This window comes from Chiroxiphia lanceolata, chromosome 8 (assembly GCF_009829145.1).
Source record: "Chiroxiphia lanceolata isolate bChiLan1 chromosome 8, bChiLan1.pri, whole genome shotgun sequence".
NCBI lineage: Eukaryota > Metazoa > Chordata > Aves > Passeriformes > Pipridae > Chiroxiphia > Chiroxiphia lanceolata.
In genome coordinates this window covers 10,674,749-10,697,694 of record NC_045644.1, presented here as the reverse complement: position 1 = coordinate 10,697,694, position 22,946 = coordinate 10,674,749, and the positions used below count along the sequence as shown (strand labels likewise).

Below are 22,946 nucleotides of genomic sequence, written 5' to 3'. Positions count from 1 at the left end.
GGAGCTTGGGTTTGTTATTTTTTTTTTCTGAAGTTGAGCACTGCGTTGGCAGGATCTCATCATGCTCTGCTTTAATTCTGTGTTGGCTACAGAGAGTGTCTACCAACCCACCACAGCTCTGCAGAGTGTTCAGGATGATTTTGGCTTGATGCTGCCATTACATGAAGGTCCTGGATCAGGTCTATCCACTGGGATTGCGAAATAAGGGGGGGGGGGTATGCTGAGGTTAAAAACGTCCTTCTCTCCTGTGCCTCTTTTCCTTCCTGCCTTGTACATGCACACCCCCCCCACCTCCCACACTAGCCGATCTTGCCCAAGAAAGTGGGGAGATAACTATCCAGCTTAGCAACTCATCTCTTCAGAGGTCTGCCTTAGCATGCAGCATGCAGACAGATTTTTCTCCTCAAAAACAAGCAATCCCACCCACACTTGAATTTTTTTTTTCTAGCTATGTTATTTTCAAACTATCAGTTCAGAGATGAAGGATGGTTTGATTTATTTTTTCCCCAGCTTTTGCAGTTGTTTAGCTTACTTTATTTGTATCGGGTGAACATCTAGTATTTTTGTAATACCACTCCCTTTTGAGGCAGTTTATTTTCTTAAAAATATCAAAGTCCTTTCAGTTCCTCATATGTTTTGGCTTCTACTGCTCTTTTCTCACAAGTTCAAAAGCCTTTCAGATCCTCAGAAGCCTTTGGCCACAAAGGGCTCACAAGCTTGTACATCACCTGGGGGCCTCCTCACTGGGCAGCCCTCTTGCCTTGCAGCTCCTTCTTCTGTCTTTTGTCTTCTCTGACATTTTCCCAGTTTCCTGCTGGGGAGTCATGACTCTCCTCTCGTTGCAATAGCTTATTTAATTGTATGCTTTTGTCGTACAACCTGTGCAGTGTTTTGTTCACTGGGAGACAGGAGCTGAACTCACCATTTAAGACATACCAAAAAATGTCCCTTAAAGATCCTCTCTGAGCCGTGACATCAATTTCAGTGAGAGGGAATTTGTGCTAACGGTGTTGTCTTAAACCAAGGCCATCCACTAGATGTCTGTGAGGACCCAAGAAATTCCATTGCCTGACTTCCATTTCTGTAGCTGCGATGGTTCATGGTCAAATCACACTCATGTCCTGCACCATGAGTGCTATTTTATTTCCCTGCTTCCTTACCTTAAAAATGGGGTACCTTTCACTCCTCTCTTATTTCCATATTGCCTCTTTCCGTTTAGTTTGAACTGTGGTTTCCATTAGATATAAATGCCAACAGTATCCAAAATGATATTTTTTTCCCTCATATCCGTGTTTCTAATGTTCCTGCTGGTTGTTAACTGCTTAGGTTTCGGTTCTTGTAGTCTTGGGGGATGTCTACAGATTCTGTTGTACTTCTGATCTATTTTCCTAGGTAAGTAATAAGGAGATATAAAATGCACTGTAACAAAATCCACTCTTTTTCTTTCATTTGCTGGTCTTGTAGATTCTGTCCAATTAAGGCATCAGCTTGGTCTGATGAGGGCAGGAAGAGGGGTTTCCACTGCAGTACAAGTAAAGAATAACAATTAAAGTATTTACTTAGCTCAATTAATTTTTAAATCCTTTTTTTGATTATTATTTTGGGCTGTTAAATAATCCTTTGGTTTAGTACATGCTCTCAACAGTGCCTGGAAAATCCTGGAAGGTTATGACTGATGAGTTTCCTCCCTGGCTGCAGGAGGACATTCATCCAGAGTGCCCTACAAGAGCTCTGCCTGCCATCCCTCCTGGTGCATTGACACCACATGTGATCCCTACTCCCGCACTTACTGAAAACCACTTAATTATGCTCAGAAATGTGAGACCCCTGAGGAGCTGAAATTTCATGTCTTCTAGCATTTTAAATTTCAGTGGTTATATTCCGTCCAGCAAGACGCATAGTGTGGCTTTATTCCATGAGAAAACACGAGGGAGGGACCCAGACCCCCATTCACAGCAGCAGCTCTGAGTATGGGGATGGCTGGCACTGGGAAGTCCGCAGCTGGGTGTGCTGGAGATGGGCTTTGCAAAGGAGTTCGGTGCTTCGGGTTTTGCTGTAATCATAGGCTATCTCTAGGCTGCTTATCTTAGGAGTAAACATGCTGCTTCAGCTCACAGGAAAGCCAGTGTGTGCTGGGTTAGAAGAGCTGGAAAAACTGGCACAGTCTGGGCTCTGTTTGGGGACAGCCTTGCTGTCAGTTGAGTCACTAAATCCAGCCCAGGTACCCTCACGCTTCACTGCAAGTGAAGAGATCATTATAACTTCAGCTAATTCCCTTTAGTTATTACTGAGGCTATTTCTTTCTGCCTTAACACAGAAGCCCCCTCCCCCTTTTTCTTTTCCCTGGCATTAACAAACACTTTTTTGTGGCTCTTATCTTCTCCCCGCCAGCCTTAACTCAGTGGCGGTTTTTTTGTGGCCAACTCCACCCTTTTCCACTTGGGGCACCGACTGTTTGTATCTAAACTCCAGTCTTCAAGCAGCCTGTTATGAGCTGTATCTGCTGTTTGGGTGAAGGTCTTCCTCTCCACGGGCAGCTGTGTTTGCAGCACAGGAGTTAAAATTAACGTCTCTTCACTCTCAAGAACAAAATACCAGTTAAGTTTTGAAACTTTTCTTCAGTGGTTGAGATTTAGCTTAGAGACTCTGTGTGGGCACGTTTATATGTAACATAGATAAGTGGAGTTATACACTTTTTGAAAATGGCTTTTGGATATATAAACTCTGATTAAAATGGGCAAAAGTGAAAATGGGTGAAGGGGTTTCTCATATTGTTCTGCAGCTTCTATGAAATGTAGGGGCCTCACGGATCTTTTTTAGCTACTTTCCTTTGGAATGACATGAGACTGTTTGGACATTACTGTAATTAGTCCTGATGTGAGCACATGCTTTCTCCCCTTAAAGGTTTGCGATGGTGTGGAGTATTTGTAGGTGACCTATATAGCATTGGGTTTTTTCTTATTATTTTTTTTCTACTTCTTTTGAGTGGATATATGGAGAAATCAGTGGTCAACAAACAAGAAACAGCATAGATGGTCAAAATACTTAAGAGCTTGTGTATTTAATATCCTCAAAGATCTGCCTACCAAAATGAAGAGATTAATACTAAATTTTTTAACAGCGTCATTATTCTGTGCTATGTATATGTGCGTACCTATGTAAAATAGGTTATTCTAGCAAGTTAGTTATTCCAGTTTTTCTGCATATATTGACTGAAAAATACCAGTTGTCAACTGGTACATGCAAATGTTGCTTTGATTCTTAAAAGCCCAAATTTACACTGTCAGTTCACACTTAGACTGCTCTTCTGAAAGAAGGTGGAAGTAAATGAGTGAGAACTAAGGCTTCTAACTTCACTCTCAAGTTTCAGAGAGCTGTTGCAGATCTAAACTGTAAGATTCTTGCATCTAAACTGCCTGAGTTTACGATGTGTATTTGGAAAATGATTGGAAATATTTCTGGAGAAGTAATTTTATGGTATTAGAAAGGCCTTGACCTAATCATGCTACTAATGACTCCATCAAGAAAAGCTGTGTCTGTTCTGCCAGCTGCAGTACTGTGTAAGGCTGTCTAAGCTGGTTTAAAAGAGCTGACTGCAGTTTTGGAAAGAGTGGAGTTCTAGAAACAGTTTTAGGAACAGGTTGAGCTACCCTGTTTATTTTTACTGGTGAGTTGTGAGTAAATTCATGTCTTAAATCAAGGTGGTGGAGTGGCATTGAGAAGGTGAGATGGGAGCAGAGCAGCAGCCTGCGGCATACCAAGGTCAGGCTGCTCGCTTGGGTGTCTGCTGCTGCCAGGTGAATAAAAGCATCCTCCCAGTTGTGCATCTTGTCTGAAAAGTTGCTTTACCTCTTTCCCAGTAGCTGTCCTGGGCCCAGTTGTCATACCACAGGCTGCTCCCTATGCAAACTTTCAGTGGGGTGCTTGGGGAGCTGTTTCAGCACAAACAATGGGGGGACACAGGTGTTTGGCTGGGCAGATGAACTTGCTGAAGGCAGAAGGATGCTTGTGCAAACAGGAAATGATTCTCAGCTATGGCATGGTGGGTTATCCAGCTGTGGCAGCGCTGTGGGTACACAGGTTGTCCAAGTCCAGAAGTGGTGCAGCTCTGTTGATGATGGGATCATGGACAGCCATGAAGTGCTGTGCTTCTCACTTTGGGTACCCTGCTGTGAAAAGTCACTGCTCTTACTGTAGTAACTTATACCTAAGGTTTTAGTGGTTTAAAACAAACAAAAACCCTAAAGAGCTATTTAAATCTCAGAGCTGAAACTTTCTCTTGATTGAGCAATGCTGAGCTCACAGCTGAATAACACAATTTTTCATTCATCTGACAGTACAGTTTTACTTTGTCAGCATTTTCTTGTCAAATACTACATCTGAAATTACCAGTGACCTTTCTGCTTGAAAAATATCTACTTTGTGCCAGAGCAGCGTGTTTGTCATCTTTTTGAAAATCTCTCTCAAGTATGACTTTTACTTGATCACTTGTGGGCAGTTGCAGTGTAATGTCACATATGTACATATCACAGTCTTATGAATTAAAGCAAAACCAAACCACTTGGTCTCCAGGCTCCATACCCATTATCAGAAATGGAGGAAGGTTGTGTGAGCACACATGGGATAGTCATTTAAGGACATACAGACCTTTTTAGGTTTTAAAGGTCTGTAGCATTGAATGAAAGGTACAGAAATATTCATAAATGTCCATGAAGGAGTGTACATGAGTCACGTGTGTGACATGCTGAAGGCTGCTAGAAAACATCACTACTCGGTGGCGTGTGGATAAATTGCATACTTGATTCTATGCACTTCATCCGTATTCTCACCTCTGTTTTACAGCTCGTCCCAAACCTCCATATTTCCTACTTTCCTGGCTCTTACCTATCTTCTGTTATTTCTAAAATTATCTTTAAGGGATGCTACTTGTTTGCTTTAACAAAATTGTTGATACAACACTAAATCCTCATTTGTAGTAGTCTCGGCAAGTGTGTAACATTCTACTGTTAACATAAAAGAGCAGAACTAAGCTCAGAGGACTGAAAACAACATGATCAAAAAGCAGAAGACTTAAAAATACAATAAGAAATAAACTATCTTTCTGTCAAAAATTGCCCAAAATGCTATCAATTATACTACCTTTCTTTCTGCTATAGAAGTAATATTACTTGTAAAGCTTATAAAAAAAAGTCTAAATATAATTGGTAAGAATTTACTGTGAATGTTTTTGCAGATCTTTTTTATAGTCCTCGTTGAATTGAAGTGGGAATGATTTAATGTAATACAGATAACTGTTTATCTCCATCTCCTCCCAAGCAAGTGCTTCCATGAATATCATGAATTCCATCTTCCACATGGCCCCCAGGAGACTACAAATGTGCAGTTTCTGTATATACATATTGTAAACAAGGCTGAAAGAACATTTCAGCCTTGCAGAGTGTGAAATGGTAGAGTTTCTTGCAGGGGGCCTCTTTCAGTAATAATTGAGAAGTAACTAAATATCTTGAAATGACAGAATTTGAAAATAAGTGTAGCTTCCTGATGGAATATATTGGCCAGTCATCTCTGCAATCTTAATAGATCATGGGAACAGAAGCAGGAAGTCACATAAAGCAATCATCTCATGGTGAGCCATCAGTAGGGGAGGGAGCTGGCAGTGGGATGGCTGGTGCCCGAATGTCTGTTTTAAGTGTTTTGTAACAGGGAGGATGTGATGTGCCAAGAGCCAAGGAAGTACCTCTGTTGTTTAACATTTTTTTCGCTTTTGATAAAATATGGATGTTGAACCTTGGCTCCTTTTTCTATGCCCTCTGAGCTGTTTGACCACCAAAATGCATCTTCTATTTATTTGAAAAACCCTTGTCTTCTACAGGGGATTGTATAAATCATGCACATCTGATTTTCATTCAAAACCATTTTGGTGGTTTTTCATTCAAAACCACTTTGGTGAGAGATGCTCAGATTCAGGTACTAACCCATCTCAGGCATGAGTGATGCCAAATCATCTGTTTCCCATTTTTCAGACTGTGATTTTCCATGTATCCCACTTGATACCCTGAGGAACAGCACTGCACTAGACACTCAGTGCTGCACTTGAATTTTCAGTGAGAGTTGAGCTTTGTGTATGTGAGAACTACTTACTGCCCAGTGTTCTGCAAATGGGGCTCTGGGCCTCTTGGAATGAACATCCCAAATTGGTGGAAGCACCTTACCTTGACCTCCTCACTGGCATTCTGTGGAAATAAGAGGGCCTTGCTGCATCTTAAAGGCACATTTTGGGAATTAGTAAGTTAATGTTTGTGAAGCACTTGGATTTACAGTAATTATCTGCCCACAGAAAATCTTGTCAGATAAATAATAATTGTTACCTCAGCAGAGTATGTGCAGCCTCCACAAAAGGCACAGGGCCGCGTGCTGAGCCACGAGAAGAGAAAAAAATACTGACCTGCTTTTCTAGTGAGAACGAGCCACTGTGTGCCAAATGAGGCACGAAGACAAGGTGTCTGTGCTTAAAGATTATTACCTAGGTGCAACAGGGACCAAGACACATCCCCTGCATTGCCATTGGACCACGAGGATGATGGCCATCCTCAGAGCTGAATCAGATTGAAGGGGGTGGGTTTCACATCATCTGCTCATAGATGAAGGATGAAAGTCAGGATGTTTTCTCCAACCACTTGCTGTTTTATACAAGTACTTTGCTTTTCTGGCAGCTGCCTCCCCATAACTGCCTCCCGTCAGGTCCTTACAGGCTCTCACTGCTGATGCACCTCCCATTGTTCCATTTTTCTCCCAGTTAGGTTCCTTTCCTCACGTAATTCACTGTTTCTTCTTTCCTTTTTCTCATCTGCTGCTTTCTCCTGCTGCATAGATGTTACCTCCATGAGCCTCTGAAGAGAAAAATCTGACTTTGCCTGTGCACCTTCAGGCTGCCAAGAGGTTGTTCAGCCATTTGAGGGCTGCCACGAGCATGGTCTGGTCTGTGTTGAGAGATCCATGGAACAGGTCACTGCACAGTCAATCTTTAGAGGCTTTATTTATCTGTCAAGTCTCAGGTACACACAATCTTGACAAAAATTATTCTAAGGAGAGCATGGGTGTCTGAAAACTCGGTCATTAAAGTGCAGTTGTGGAGGCTCAACTGTCCAACCAAGAGGCCATATCAAGTAGAGTCTTGAGGACGTTTTTTAGGAGTCCAGTAGAGCTCTCTTTTACAGAGTCAGAACCTGTTGATGAACAGGCTGTCATGAGATTGGTGGATTTTACCCAACAAAGTGGGCGTTTTGAAGGCCTGAATTAAAATTCAGTGAGGAAATCACATTTGTCATACAGAACTATTTTTTTTTTTTAATTGAGAGCAAGTACTCCACTAAGCAAGGCAAACTGCAAGGAGCAATTACATACAGGGAATAGCCTGGAGTTATAATGGGAGCCAGCTGCTGGTAAAGACACCAAATGTCTTTTTGGAATGAACTGGCAGGAGTGTTCACAATACACCTCAGCTCATGTTGTGTGCAGCTTTGGGTACTGCTAGTTTGGACGAAGGCTGGAAGATGCTGCCAAGAAATAATGAGGGGGTAGAAAATGTAACCTATAATGGAAGTTTGAAGGAACAGAATTTACTTAGTCTAGAAATGTCAGGATTGCAGTAGTCCTAGGACAGGCATTCGCTGTGGATAGGGGATAATCTGCCTGTCATCTCAAAGGAACAGGCTTTGTCTACAATGCATAGTGTATTAAATTTGATACTATGAAAACTTTTTTCATGATATATTCTGCAAGACTATATCTCTTGGGCTTGCAGACATTTTATTCAGGAAAAGAAGGGAGGAGTTTTCCCTTTGGGAGAAGGAAAGAGAGAGGAGATAGCATCCTGGCATTCCTTCTAGTTTCTGCATGTCTGTGATACTACTTGAGCATGGATGAGCTCCAGTTTTCCAGTTGTTTATAACTTTATCAAATTTGGATGGATTTTCAGAGGGATTACATTATTAAAAAATATCTAGTACTAAAAGCAGTGCATCCTGGTCAAATTTCAAGTACGTCTTCCAAAATATGGACAACACTTTATTCATAAAAATGTTTTTGATCATTTAGAAAAATACATTTTATCTTGTCTTGTACTGGGAAATAGTTAATCCTCTGTGACCAAACTCCTCCTTTCTGCCCCCCAAATTGCAAATACCCAGCATACAAACTTCAGGTCAGATGGTTAAAGTCTGGCAAAGTTATAAGCAGCTAAAAACAAGGTCTAAGGGGAAGTTTCATGTAACAATAAGAGGCAAAACTACCAGCCCCACCTATAATAGAAATATGGTTATCAAAGCCAGGTTTCCTTGATGATTCTCAAATGTTTCTACAGGCTTTTAGAGAAGATCTGGAATGCCTTATTCAAGAACAGATGAAGAAGGGCAATAACCCCACTGGACTGCTTGCGTTACAGCAAATTGCTGAATACATTACAGCGAGCACTTTTACAGGTTTTTCTTCAGCTTCACTCAGTAAGTGAATGAAACATATTAATTGCACTTTTCCTTTTTTTTTTTAATTGTCACTGGCAATGTTGGGATCTCCACTTTCTTTGAATACAAATTCTGCCAGAGCTTGCCTCAGCTGTGAAGTAGTACAGATGGTGGCCTTAACTTGCCTTTTTAGGCTTCTTTCTCCCAGATTCCTTGATTTGTATAATGATGTACAAAATGGTTGGAATCCTCACACTTAGTTCTATAATTTGCAAATAAAAGTTTAACTGGGTTAGGGAACAAAATGTTGTACCCTGTTGTTATTATTAGCAGTTTTAACATAAGCATAAACCGAGATGTGAAGTATGTTACCATTCAGATTGTTTATTTTTCTACTCTTGCATACAAATTGTTACTAAAAAAAACCCTAAAAACAAGAAGGGGGAAGAATACCCTGGCAAATTGAGTCATTACACAAACAGCTCCCACAGTTAAAAGCAGCTTGTAGTCTGCACTCCAGTTATAGAGATGTCACTGGGATCTTTCAGTTAACACCCAAGTTCTTCTTTCCAAGTCATGAAGCATTGAAACTCCCAAGTCAATTTAGGTTCTGTGGGTGGACATCATACAGGAGCTTACAAGCCTGAAGCAGTGGCAGCTGTCAGCATTCATAATTTTTTGAGAATTGGTCCCAAAATGGTGCTTCAGGGTTCATTTAACAAAACGAGTGGAAGAGAAGAGCAGAGAGCCCAGTCTCATCTTCACATCTCTGGTTCGTTACTGTCTGACTGTCTGACTGTTGTCTCTGCTGCATTTACCCAGAGGCGGTGGTGACTGATCTCAAAGTGCATACTCTTTTTGTTGAAAACCAAAATGGCTTTTACTTCTTCTGGTTGTAACTCTCCCTGTAAACAAAGGTTGTAAGCTGTCCAAAAGATATCATGCATTCACAAAGGGGAAAAGGGTATGTTTGTGTAGTAACAAGTCAAAGAGATGAATTGATCTTTGTGATTTCTCTGTTAATCCCTTTGAGAACTCTTGCACTAATCCTAATTTCCTCATTAGGACTGAATTAAAGTACTGAGATAGCTCTTCAAAGTAGTTATATTGGTGTCAGAAGTCCATAAGGAATGTGTTGTCCTGTAAAAAACAAAGTAACATGTAAAAATACTTCATTAGTGATGAATGTCTTAAAGCACATTTCCAGTCCTGTATAGGATATTGATTCAGGAGAGAGCTCAGGAAAACCTTTATTTCACCTGTCTTAGATTTGAAAAGAGAGGAACACTTAAATTCAGGTATGGTTCCTGCTGTCTTAAAGTAATAGATGTTTCAGTAACAACCTTAGAAATCCCAGTAGTGAAGTTCCAGTCTAGTAATTGCTGGTACTGCTAGGCTAACAACTTAAATACGCTGCATCTGGAAGATCATACTAGAAGTCATTTAATTTTCCAAGTGGCTATCATCTTTTTTTGTCTGTTTCTCAGGCCATGGAATGATTACACCCATCAATGACCTACCTGGGATAGATACCTCCTCGTTTGTTAAGGGAGAAAAACTTACTCGTTGCAAGTTAGCCAGTTTATATAGACTGGCTGACTTGTTTGGGTGGGCACATTTGCCAAATACCTATATCACAGTAAGTATTTTAGAGAATAAAATTTTTTATTTAGAATGCTACTTATTCATTCAAATTATTTTTCCCCTGAATAAAGTAAATTAGATCAGTAATCTATTTTATTCTTCCTTTGCAGGTAAGAGTAAGCAAAGAACATGACCATATTCTAATCATTCCAAGAGGTCTGTCCTTTTCTGAAGCTTCAGCTTCTAATTTGGTACGTGATTCACCTGCTGTAATAACCAGTGAGGCTCAACCTGTTTTCTAAAATACTTTTGTGGCTGCTAAAATGGACTTCTAATCTATAATCACACTGTTATTTGGTTTTTTTTAATATTTACCCACCAGATGAAAAGCTGATTAACTGCTTAGATACTAGAATCCTTTGTTTCTCAGCATTTCTCCTTAGGTTTAGCTTTACTTTCTGTTGCTTTGTCTTCAGCTTCAGTGTAGAGCAGCAAAGTTTTGTTTTCCTGTCTGATGAAGCTCATCAAATAGCCTCAGTGTAGCAGTAACCTTTTATAACCTGACAGTGTGATAATATGTGTGAAATTACTCCATAGGAGAAGCGTTAGTAGAATCAGCTCTTCTTGTTTTTAGTGGGGAAATAAAGTTGAATATCTTCTCTAGGCCCAATAAATGAGCTGGGTGAAGTTACAGGCTGTTATTTAGGCAATGGCAGCTGCTAAATCACATCTTTTGGTGCAGAACCTGCCATATGTTCTTTGTGACAGTAGATATCTGTAAGGAAACTTACCTCCAGGTCAAAAGGGTACCAGATAGAGATTGATAGCATTACATAACAAAACAGAACACCTTGAGATATGACCCTGCTGTTGTTTTTTGTTGATACAGGAATTACAATTTTAATGTTCCCACAAAACTGAAAATTCCTTATGCATTTAATGTTCTTACTGGACATTTCTCAGAGGCTGAATTTTCTTCATATTTAAAATGTAGGAAATGTTAACAAAATTAATTTTTGAAAGTCAGAAACCAGGAAAGGTCGCTAGACTGAAGTGGAATATATGTTGTATCAGAGTCTTATCCTTACTTCTTCCATGGCTGGACTTCCAACAACTGTCAGGGGCTTGTACAGCAGGATGGTTTATTGACACACAGATTCACGGCTGCTCTCCTACTTTTTTTTTTGTGCTCTGAGCCCTAAATACATAGGGGGGAATTTGGTACTAAATAAGAAAGGGAGGGTAGTTTCTAGACTATTGAAATTGTCACAAACTTTCTGAATATCATTTGTTTGTTTGGCTCTTTCAGGTTAAGGTAAACATCCTAGGAGATGTAGTGGACCAGGGAAGTACAGCTCTCAGTATTGACAGTGTAGGATTCAGTCCACATGTGGCCATCTACTCCACCCGCCCCGACGTCAGATGTGTGATACACATACACACCCCTGCAACGGCGGCTGTAAGTCTTCCTTCTGGATAAAGAGTAAAAGAAAACAGCTTTACCTTATGAACTTAAAAGTGTATTTCTGAATCTGAATCACTTCTCATGGCAGTGATTTTATTTTTGTTTTTAATCCCGGCTCTACACTGGCAAAGAAGAGTCTGAGGTTATCAAATAACCGGAGAAAGAGGGCTGGGCCACCACAGCGAAATGGGATAGAAATAACGTGATGCTTACATATTATTATGGTCAGGTTGTGGAGGTTGTAAAGCATAGGGTTTACACAAGTTTCATTTATAGCCTCCTAGACAATATATAATGCTATATAGATCATCATTTGCATTATGCAGTTCCATTTTTTAGGTGGTTTAATTAGTAGTTATGTTCAGTTTGGATTTATGTCACTATTAAAATGTCATAGTTAACATAAATTTAAAATGGTCTGCATAATAGTGATAAAAGTGTAATGAGGCTTGAAAAAACTGGTTTGAAATAAAATAATATTAATTTATTTATCTATAAATATATATGTATTCCTTGACCACAGACAAAAAAAAAAGGGATCAATAATTTCTTTTATACTAGCTTTTTGAAATTATAAATGTGCGAAAGAAGGAAAAAAATTAAGCTTATGCTGAGAATTAAACATGTATAAAAATTCACAAAAATTAACTCAGTTGGATTAATTTGTATTTTCCTGTAATGAATCTGTTCCTAGGCTGGGTAGCAGCACCTCTGTCTATCAGAAACTAGTCTGGTGGAGGAGGATTGATTCTAAGCTTTCACTGTGGAGAGTTTGTCTCTCTTGTAGCAAAGATACAAAAGTACATCCTGCTAAGGCTTGGGTGGTTGAGATATGAGTTTTAAGTTTCATTTTTTCCTAATTATCAGCACTTCATTTTCATGAAACAGGTTTCCTCTATGAAATGCGGCATCCTTCCCATATCACAAGAGGCTCTGATTCTGGGAGATGTTGCTTATTACAACTACCAGGGATCTCTTGATGAACAGGATGAGAGAATTCAGCTTCAAAAAGTTCTTGGACCCAGTTGCAAGGTATTCAACCTCCTTCATGCTCTTCGTAAACGATTTTCATGTCCTGTGCCAGTTTCTACCATTTAACATTAGTGTCTTCATTTACTAGGTATTAGTCTTGAGAAACCATGGTGTGGTAGCACTAGGAGAGACACTGGAAGAAGCATTCCACTATATTTTCAATGTGCAGCTGGCCTGTGAAACGCAGGTGAGAGAGAATTATCTGTATTTAATTCCAAACACTTATGCTGCAAAAGCTTTTTCACAAATGAAATAATCATTGGTGTCCCCAGGTTCATGCATTAGCTGGAGCAGGTGGGATAGACAATCTCCTACTACTGGATCTGCAGAAGTTCAAGCCTTCCACGCACGCCGTGGCAGCAATGGGAGGAGGTGGAGTTAATATGGCTTCACAACATAAATGGAAAGTTGGGGAGCAGGAATTTGAAGCGCTCATGCGGATGCTGGACAACCTGGTGAGAGCACATGGATGGTGTTGTCCATATAGTCCCCGTAAGCTTTTGAGTGCAGGATTAGCTTCTGGAAAGCAAACAATTCTTTCTGGTTTTTTTGTGATTTTTTGAAACGAAGACAGAGTAACTTTGTATATGTAAAATCTATTCTACTTAGTTTAGTTTGTCATATGTCACTGTTTCTGACAGTGGTATTTTGTTGTGATTAGAATTTATAATGCTTTGGACTTCGATTTTGTCCAACCATCTTACAAACATGATTTGCTCCTTATAGTAGCTTAATAATAAAAATATATTGTAATTACCACCTAGTAAATAGACATGGCAGATTCCCTATATATATTTTGTTATTAACTCTAGTATTAGGAGAAGAAAAGGCTCCAGGGAAAACTCACTGAGGCCTTTCAGTACCTTAGAGGGGCTTATAAAAAGGAGGGAGGGGGACTTTTAATATGTGCAGATAGTGACAGGACAAGGGGCAATGGTTTTAAACTGCCAGGTTTAGATTAGATTTTAGAAAGAAATTCCTTACTGTGAAGGTGGTGAGGCACTGGAACAGGTTGCCCAGGGATGTTGTGGCTGCCTCATCCCTGGAAGTGTTCAAGGCCAGGCTGGATGGGGACTTTAGCAACCTGATCTAGTGAATGGCATCCCTGCCTATGGCAGGGGACTTGGAACTAGATGATCTTTAAGGTCATCCCTTCCAACCCAAACCATTCTATGATTAGGAAATCAGATGATAATTTATTATTTTTAAAATGTCCATTTCACTGCTCTATGAATTCTGGAACAGCCTCCCATACCAATAGAGTGAGGAGTGGGGGAGTGTCATGAGCTGGGATGTGCTGTTGTGGAAGACATAAATGTCCTCATGGAAGCTACCTAGACCATAACCTGAGCAGGGGGTCATTTGGTGGTCATATATTTGCAAAGGCAGGAGACGGGTGAAGTGAGAGTGGAGTCCTGTTCAACTGCTGCTGTACTGTGTTGTAAATGGGTCTCTTGAATGTAAATAGTATGAATTAATGATGGACAACACCACTAACCAGGTCTCTGAAGACAACTCAGTGGACCTGCTTAATGCATATAGGCAGCACAAAAAATCCATTGCTACTTTGGATACCTTTTTCTGATTTTTAATAAATAATTCCTTCTATTTAAGTTTTTAATTATTTTTCTTTTTTACTTCTCCGTAGGGATACAGAACTGGCTATGCCTATAGGCAACCATTAGTCAGGGAAAAGCCCAGACATAAGAGTGATGTTGAGATCCCAGCCACTGTGACTGCCTTTTCCTTTGAAGATGATACAGTCCCACTTTCCCCCCTGAAATTCCTTGCACAGAAGCAACAGAGAGAAAAGACAAGATGGCTGAACTCTCCAAACACGTACTTGAAAGTTAATGTGCCTGAGGAGTCCTGGAATGGGGAAACCAGTCCCAGGACTAAGATCACGGTAGGTAGAGATTTTGGGCAACCACTTCATTTTTGCCCTATTTGAAAGTAAATTATGCACAGTTTTTATGAGAAAATCTTTAACAGGATTAGCAAGTAAGTTTATCAAGCAAATTAAAATAGGCTTTTCAGAGACTTAATGACATTAGTACTAATGGTTCCCTCTGTTTGGTGAGGGGGGGTTAATAGTTTGTAAGAGTAACAGTTTATGATAAAATTTAACAACTGTTTCCCTGTTGTTACTAGCTATTCTGATTCCTGAAGTAGAAAACAGATTTTCTGCCAGATCTTTTTGTGCTATTAGTTAACCAACAAACATAGTAAGGTTTTAAATCACCCAGGGGTGGTTCTCTTTTTTTATACAAGGGAGACACAAGCTCTAATCCATCTCTAGCTGCCCCTTTCCTGTTTGTGAGCCTGCCGAAAACAGCTTTCAAAGAGTCTGTTCATGCTACGGCTTTTAATGATGATCAAGATTTTTTCCCCCTTCCTGCAGCTCACCAAGATGCTTCTACTTAAGTTTCCAGCCTGCAGAGAGGTGGCTTTCATGGGACTACAAAGTGTGTTATTTGCTATTGACTACTCCCAGTTGTGCAGTACAACAGCAAAAGCATCAGCTCCTCCTGCTGGCAGGCTGGCAGGTTTCTAAATTTAAGTTTAGAAGGAAACCCTGCTTATGAAGAGAAAAAACCTGCAGTCAAAATGTGCAGAGGTGGAAGTCAATTGCATGAACAAGGGCTCTGGATCTACGTCCCGGTTACTAGGAATGGTGATCCTTCCTAAATACAGAGTCATAAGTACACCGTAATACTGCATTTTTCTGGAGTGTATTTCAGTGTTTACAAAAAAGTAATCTTAATTGTACATGTTCAAGGCAACTTAAATCCTCTTGGGCAAACACATAAACCTGTAAGGAGATGGAATTATTTTGTGAGTGTCATGTGGAATCGAGAATAAAGGCAGAAAGTCCTTTCTTTTATATCTCTTCATTAGCAGTAAGACAACACTAAGAATTGTTCCTCTCCATCATGCTGGAGGTTTTAGCTTCTTTCTTTTTATTTTCTTCCCCTTTAAGTGGATGAAAGCTGACGACTCTTCCAAGACTAGTGGAGGAACGCCAATCAAAATTGAAGATCCAAACCAATTTGTCCCTCTAAACACAAACCCAAGTGAAGTGTTGGAAAAGAGAAATAAGGTAAACAAAGTGTGATGAACTGAAAATTGTAACATTTCCAAGTAAAATTATATGTTCAAGCAATGATTCAGCAGAGCAGTAAAATAACATTTTCAGATGTTTTGATTTTATTAAGAAGTTTCTTACACTATGTGTGATTTTTGGCACTCAAAAGCATGTATTTAAATGTGTGACATACATGAAGTCTGGAGATACATACATAGTATGTATATATTTAAATTTTGAGTGCAGTAGTCTGAAGGATGAGTATTAACTCTGGAAATTATAGATTGGAAAGGGTAGTCCCTGCTATTTAGTGTAATATTTAGTGGATAATTAGGTGTCAACATGAACTGAGTTGCTGTGCATCATCTACAGCATGATTCAATCTCAGACTCTAATCTTGCTCTGCTCTTTTAATTTGCCTAGTGCTTATTAGGCTGGAGTTTTTGTGACCCAGTCCTCTTTCTAATGGCAGTAAAAAAAAGAAAATGAGAGATTATTTTTGGACCTCTCTGTAAACAGAAATATCTCACCATTTTTTCCTTCCAGCACATAAGACACTGACTATCAGACTCCACCCTCAGCATAACTATATTAACAGATATTCAGGACATTTTTAATTTGATTACATATTTTTTTCTTTTTTGGAAAGCACTACATCAGTATCCTTGGGGACTAGAGTTAAAAGGAACAAATCCCTTCCTCAGAACTGGAAAGGCACCCTCTAATCATCTAGGGATTAATAATACGTGTCCCAGGCAACTGATTTTTAAATTCATGCATGTCACTGTCTCATAGATAGTTTATTCCTAATTTTCTGCTTTAGAATTTTTTTATAAGATCTGTATTGGTATTTCTATCTGATATGTCAGTCTCTTAAGCACTGACAATTTGAAGTTAGGGCTGTTAGTTTAGGGAAAATAATAAGCTATTCACAGAAGGAAAACCTTTACCAACCTTTATGACCACAGAGTTCTCTCCAGTAGCTGAACATGTGTCATTTATGAGGTGGGGAGGACAGGTTCAGAGAATATTCCTTGGAGCTTATTTCTAAATATTGGCTTACATGATGAAGTGCAGGAGCTGGGACTATGGTGGATATTTGGGAGTACTGAAGAGCTAAATAATATATGCTGTATATTCAGAGGTGGAAGAAGAGTTCTTAGTTTTTAGGCACAGCAGCATATAGCTTGATCCTCCAGCCATTCACTGTGTTAGTGGCTTTGGAAAGCTCACGGGCGTAGGATTTGTTAAAGAGAAATATCTGTTTCTAACCAGGTTTACTTTCTCTATATAGATAAGGGAGCAAAACCGATATGACCTAAAGACAGCAGGACCACAGTCTCAGCTGCTCGCAGGGATTGTTGTGGATAAAAAGCCAAGTTCGGTGAGTACAACATAATTCACTAATTTACAACTGTTTGGGTTGTCTGGCTGCCTGTCTTTCAAATGTCAATTTGGGCCATTGTCTTTTTAAGCGATTGGTTAGAACTGATTATTTTCATGCCAGATTTCAGAGGTGTGATACATTTTATTCATATTTCATTTTAAAGGTTTAAAACGTTAGTTTCAAATCGCTATATGCACGTTAAGTTTGCCACTATTAATATTAATGAAGTAGGACCCTGTCTAAGTGAGAGAGGATGAACTTTGCAGTGCATGGGGCCAAAAATAATCTTCATTAGTTTGTGGAACTGATGTCCACAGTAGTGATTGAGGCCCTGAAATATCTGAGTTTAAAAGGTGGGATTTGACCATGTAGAAGACACAGCTTTCATTAGAAACAGGCTTCTTACTAGGAGGGAGGTTTTTCAGTTTCTTGCCTGTCCACAGTAATCTTTTCTTGAATAGAATATACTTACTTCCAAACAACACAGATATCCCTAATAAGGTTATCCAACAAACTGTGGTGAATTGTAATTGGAAACCTATAAATCTAGGAGTTTTCAACTGTCCATGAGTTAGTAAGTCTTATTTTCTCATTTTGGTTTCAACTATTGTTTTGAGATAACACTGGGTTTCCTTATTTATTTCAGACAAAAAGCATATTTCGCAAATGAGTTTTCTTTCAACATGAGAATAATTTTAAAATCTGTCGTTGTAAGATTCATCTTCCACTTAGATTCCTAAACAGGAACATGAGCATAGTTATTTTCCTGCAAAAAAAATCCTAGAACTTGGGCATCTGTAGAAAACAGGGAAACCTCATTTTTGATCCCCTGTTAGGATCAACTGTGTGACAGGACTTTCACTTCTGTGAAGAGGCCCTGAAGTGTAAACTCTTGAGGCAGGTCTCTACTCTGGAGCTGTCCCCCCTTGATTAAAAAAACCCAAAGCACCCAAACAAAAAAACCCCCCAACTAATTACTTAACTGCTGCAAAAGGGTAATTCTTTTACAGCTCAGCAGTCAGTATTCATTATTATGAGAATGCCTCTTAGATGGAGTAACTTTTGCCTGGATGCATCCGTGTTTTAGTTCTGTATTCCCTGTGAATCTGGTGTCACAAACTCTGGGCAAAAAAGGAGACATTATCTCTGTACGTCTTGCTTGTTGCTTCTTTTTTTAACTGTTAAATTCTGTGGTTTTCTCTTTTCCAGCCAATGCAATTTGATGACGAGCACGCGCCACCGGCACCGCCCAACCCGTTCAGCCATCTCACTGAAAAGGAACTGGAAGAGTACAAGAAAACAATTGAGCGCAAGCAGCAAGGGCTGGAAGGTCAGTGACGTGGTTTAGATTGTTGGGGTTTACATTTTAATAATGAGTGGGGAAAATACCTACTGTAAAATTGTATACATGTTAATTATTAACACATACAGCTACTTTAGAACTCATCATTCTTTGAGGTGGTAGAATTCTTTTTTAAATGTTGTTTGCTCTTTTGCTTTAGTTAGTGGTAAAATTGAAGCAATGAAAGGTTTGCACAGAAATGGGATTGACAGAAACACACTTCAACATGATGAATTTTCTTGTCAGAATCACAGAATAACTTCAGGTGGGAGAGTCCATGAAGGTCATCTTAGTCCAGCCTCCTCCTCAGAGTTGATATTAAAGTTAGATGTGCCCAACTGAGCTGAAGTTTACTGGGATGTTTGATCTCGGCTCCTTTAATTTTTCTTCTGTTCTCTCAGTGTGCACAACTCATCTACTTTCACTTTTTACATCTTTTTCCAATACTACCGATACTACTGTTTCATAGAGAATTACTAATTCAGTGTTGATCTTTTATGTTTTTTTTAACAATAACACTGTGATTTCTTCTTCACTAATACTGTGTAATAAACCAATTTTGTTATATGTCACATTCAGGACATACTATAGTAGCTTACTGTAACAGCAGACTGTGACTTATGGCTAGAGAAGACCACGAGGCATGGCACTTAAAATGCAACCCTGCCAGCTTTTTAATGCTTTCTGTTAAAGAACTAATATATAATGATTTTTAGCAGATAAAACATGTAAATCCACAATTCTGTAGCGTTTCAACTGTGTATTGTAAATTTGTGAAGCTGTCAGCCTGAGCAAGGCAATGCTATAGCAGAGCTGTAAATCTTGTAGCACTAGCACTGACACTCTTGCTTGACTTTCACTTTTGCATGGCTACTAACTCCAATCTTGTCCTGCAGATGCTGAACAGGAATTATTCTCAGATGACGGTTCATCTGTGTCACAAATTCAGTCACAAACTCAATCCCCGCAAAATGTCCCAGAAAAATTAGAAGGTATTCCATGTAATTTCTGTACAATGCCAATGGCTCCAATAACCCAAGTCATCCACTTTTCTGCTGCATTCTTACACTTGCATGAAGTCAACTGAGCCAGAAAGAGCCCACTTCTACAAAGTCTGGGAGGGACTTTGTCCAGAAAACTATTTTTCCCAGTCTTTTCTAATACATAATTCTCACAAACAGAAAACAACACAGGGCATGCTGAAACTTGGATATTAATCTGATGAAGGAAATAGATATTATACTTTTATTTTATTGAATATGTTAAGATTAAATTTTGTGCCTAAGACTTTCCCAGCAAAGTCTAAGTAGGTATTTTGAAAGGGAAGTTCTCCAAAGACTTCTGTATGGAATTAGTCTCTTGCGGTAAAGTGTAATTTTGAGTGTGCTTGAGATTGTGTACATCTATGCTGTGTAGACTGTATTTGTACATGCTCTATACAGTTTGATCTGCATGTGCACCTGGTAGAGATAAAGTTAGATTTTTCAGCCCATTTTCCTTTGATGACATTTTCACAGTATTATCTGCTTACAACAACAAAGAGTGTGGATAAAGGGGAAAAAAACCACATCTAAGCACTCTGAGTTTCATTCTTTGGATCAGAGTCCAGACTCACAGAATTTGCTTCTATACTGGGGTTTTTTTTGCAAAGTGGTGTACATAAATGATTGCAAAATCATTTGCTCTTTCAGAAAACCATGAGGATTCCTACACCCAGAATGCAAACCTAATATCTGTGGAGATGCCAGTTGTGGTGGTGAATGGGAAGGAAGATGCACATGACGTGGAAGAGGATCTCACCAAGAGGGTCAGTCAGTTAACCACAAGTACTGTGGAGAGCGTAGAGATTACCATCAAAAGCTCTGAAAAGATAGAAGAGGCCCTGTCTCCTGAAGGGTCACCTTCCAAATCCCCATCAAAGAAGAAGAAGAAATTCCGCACCCCATCCTTCCTGAAAAAGAGTAAAAAGAAGGAGAAAGTAGAAGCATAAGTGCAGTTCTGTTGTGAGGAGACATTGCACATTTTAAACGTTTAAGTTTTCCATTAACAGCGTAGTGTTAGGGGTGTGCAGTAACTGGACTTTTAACCTGAGCAAAAAGAAACTGGAAGAGGTTTTGCTTTAAAAAAAAACAAACAAAGAGACAAAAAAAACTTTACATGTTAATTGAAAGTTAATTCATCTCTCACTTAACTGTGTCCAAAATTGCTATGAGGGCTGGAAACATTGATTAGTTTCATGTAGAACTACACTGGCAGGTGCTCCATTACCATCATAGCAAGGTCAAATACCATCACAGTATGCAGCAGCAAGTTCTGCTTGGAGTATTTTGCAGACCTTAAAATTTTCAGTACAGTTAAAGTCTTTATTAAAGTTACTGTTGAGTGATCATATGACTTTTTAAAACTGCTGTCTCATTTGGAAACCAGATCATACATTTTTGTATTGTGATTTTTGACCATATATTTTATGTTTCTGTACCCCTGTTTGAGTGGGTACATATTAACAGCACACCTTTAAATCTTTTTTAAGATTAGCTCACATAGAAATATTATACACTGGCACATAATATTAGGGGAAAAACTGTGTAAGAGAAAGTTTATTTGGAATTATACAAAATGTCTAAAGAATTCCATTATTCAATAACTTTTTTGCCAAATATTTCATTTTAGTGAAATATAATTTTTGAAGACTTCTTTTTTATTCTATCAGTTGGGGAGGGGGAAACCCTTATTTTTCAAGAAGGGGGATTTTATACACTTAACATTGATAATTTAGTTTAACTGGCAAAACAAAAAGAAGATTTTATATGTTCAAATGTTTGTATACCATTCAGTATAAAGGTATGATAAGCATGTGAACCAAGCATTTAATAGTTAGAGTGTATTTAAGAATGCTTGGTTTAGAATATACTTAAATATAATTCAGGAATCCAGGGACTTAGAAATCAAAGGATAAAAGCATATAAAATTGAACTGGATTCATGTTTAAAAATTAGTCATGGGTTGTTCTTTTTTTCTCTCATGGTATTGCTAATGAATGAAGAAAAATAATCTCTTAACATAACCAAATGAAGGAAACAAAACTGTTAAAAGGGAAAGTGAAATAGTAGGAAAATAGGAGGAGACAAAGAAAGTAAAAGTTCGGTGATTATTTTTTTTAAATATATGATATGGATTGCGGGATATTTTTATTAAATCAGCAGAGTGACATTTCCATATTAGATGTTTTAAATAATTTGTATGGATTCATACAGAGTGCAACACTGTGGGTTTTTAATTCAGTTTCATTCAAATTGTAAAAGGGTCTTGTGAATCTGTGTTGTCCTTTGGATGAACCCAGAGCAAATCAGAGCCTAGTGCCATGGGTAAGGGTGGTACTGCCACTTACTCATTTTTACTTGTATTGTCATTTTAGTACTTTTACTGTATTGTAAATACAAACTAAACATAGAAATTAACATAGGGGTTTCTTCGCTGTGTCAAATGTCTGTAAATCAGTCATCGCAATAGGAAGTACGTTTTTAACATCCATGTGATTCCCAAATTGCCGGTTGAAATATTATACCATATATAATTGTTAAATATGGCTGGAGAGTGGTTTGGCATGCAAAAATGTTGATTATAGCATGTTCGGGGCTGGTTAGCTTTGACCGTGTAAGTGTGATAATGCGATGTTGGAATGGATCCTGGAAACAATTTTCTAGCTATCACTAAATACTGGAATCAGTGTTTTTAATCATAGTGGAAACTTTCAGTTGCTTACTTTGTTTTTTATGTTCTACATTATTTGTGTTGTATTACAACATATGTAGAAACAGTAACCTGTGAACTATGCTTTTCATAACTTTTTTAAAAATATATCTAAATGAATGCAATGTGCATAAATATTTTTTAAAATGCAACCGTGAACTATTTGCACCTTTTGCTAATGCCTCTATTTACTTGCTTTGGCATAAAGAATGAGCCAGCCAACTCTTGTGTCCTGTGGAAAATATATAAATGTTATCTGAAATTGCTCATAGATGTAATGCTAATTAATGTTAAATCACAAATAAACAGTATTTTAAATAGATGGATCTCATATGGCAGCCTTTTGTTTATACAGTCCTCTTACATCTCTCCCTTGTAGAGAAGATGCTCTGATTATGCACGTTGGTTCTCAAGAATTTATTCTGAAGATGGCTGCTTGCTTGTGCTTATCCTGAAAGCTATGCAAGCAAATAACCTGATCTTGATGTTAAACAGTTTTTCTCTCTGTCACAGATCCTGAAGGTGAAAAAGGACAGGCCTGTGGTAAAAAACACGGCACTGGCAGGCAATTGTTTTGAGCCCCAGGTGACTTGGGCTGCATCTTCTGCTCTGCAGCATCATGGGCTTAGATGTGATGGCCCAGGACGTGTGGCAGGGGTGGTTTAAGTGCTGTGTAAGTACAAAACAGGGAAATAGCTTACAGAAATTACTTTTTTTTTTTTTTTTCATTAATGAAAACAAAGTTTTCCTGTAGGGAAGGCTTTTAATATGAAGTTATTTGTAGATATCTGTCATGCCCTGCCAGCATATGGTATTTCTCGGAGCCTCTGAGGCTGCAG

At 38.8% G+C, this 22,946-nt stretch overlaps 1 protein-coding gene across 5 annotated transcripts in view; it reads left to right on the top strand.

The window, feature by feature from the left end:
• ADD3 (adducin 3) overlaps window positions 1-22,429 on the top strand; it is a 100,344-nt gene extending 77,915 nt beyond the window's left edge. For 2 of the 5 annotated variants that reach the window (XM_032694765.1, XM_032694764.1), the window contains exons 3-15: window positions 8,363-8,501; window positions 9,950-10,101; window positions 10,217-10,297; window positions 11,356-11,505; window positions 12,400-12,543; window positions 12,632-12,730; window positions 12,816-12,998; window positions 14,192-14,449; window positions 15,524-15,643; window positions 16,923-17,012; window positions 18,225-18,345; window positions 19,254-19,349; window positions 20,049-20,487. In XM_032694765.1, coding sequence (XP_032550656.1) covers window positions 8,363-8,501; window positions 9,950-10,101; window positions 10,217-10,297; window positions 11,356-11,505; window positions 12,400-12,543; window positions 12,632-12,730; window positions 12,816-12,998; window positions 14,192-14,449; window positions 15,524-15,643; window positions 16,923-17,012; window positions 18,225-18,345; window positions 19,254-19,349; window positions 20,049-20,347 — 1,932 coding nt within the window. In that variant the 3' untranslated portion in view covers window positions 20,348-20,487. Of the gene's footprint in view, window positions 1-8,362; window positions 8,502-9,949; window positions 10,106-10,216; window positions 10,298-11,355; window positions 11,506-12,399; window positions 12,544-12,631; window positions 12,731-12,815; window positions 12,999-14,191; window positions 14,450-15,523; window positions 15,644-16,922; window positions 17,013-18,224; window positions 18,346-19,253; window positions 19,350-20,048 lie in introns of all 5 variants that reach the window. The other 3 variants (XM_032694763.1, XM_032694766.1, XM_032694767.1) reach the window with 3 other exon arrangements.
• Window positions 22,430-22,946: the final 517 nt, after the last annotated feature.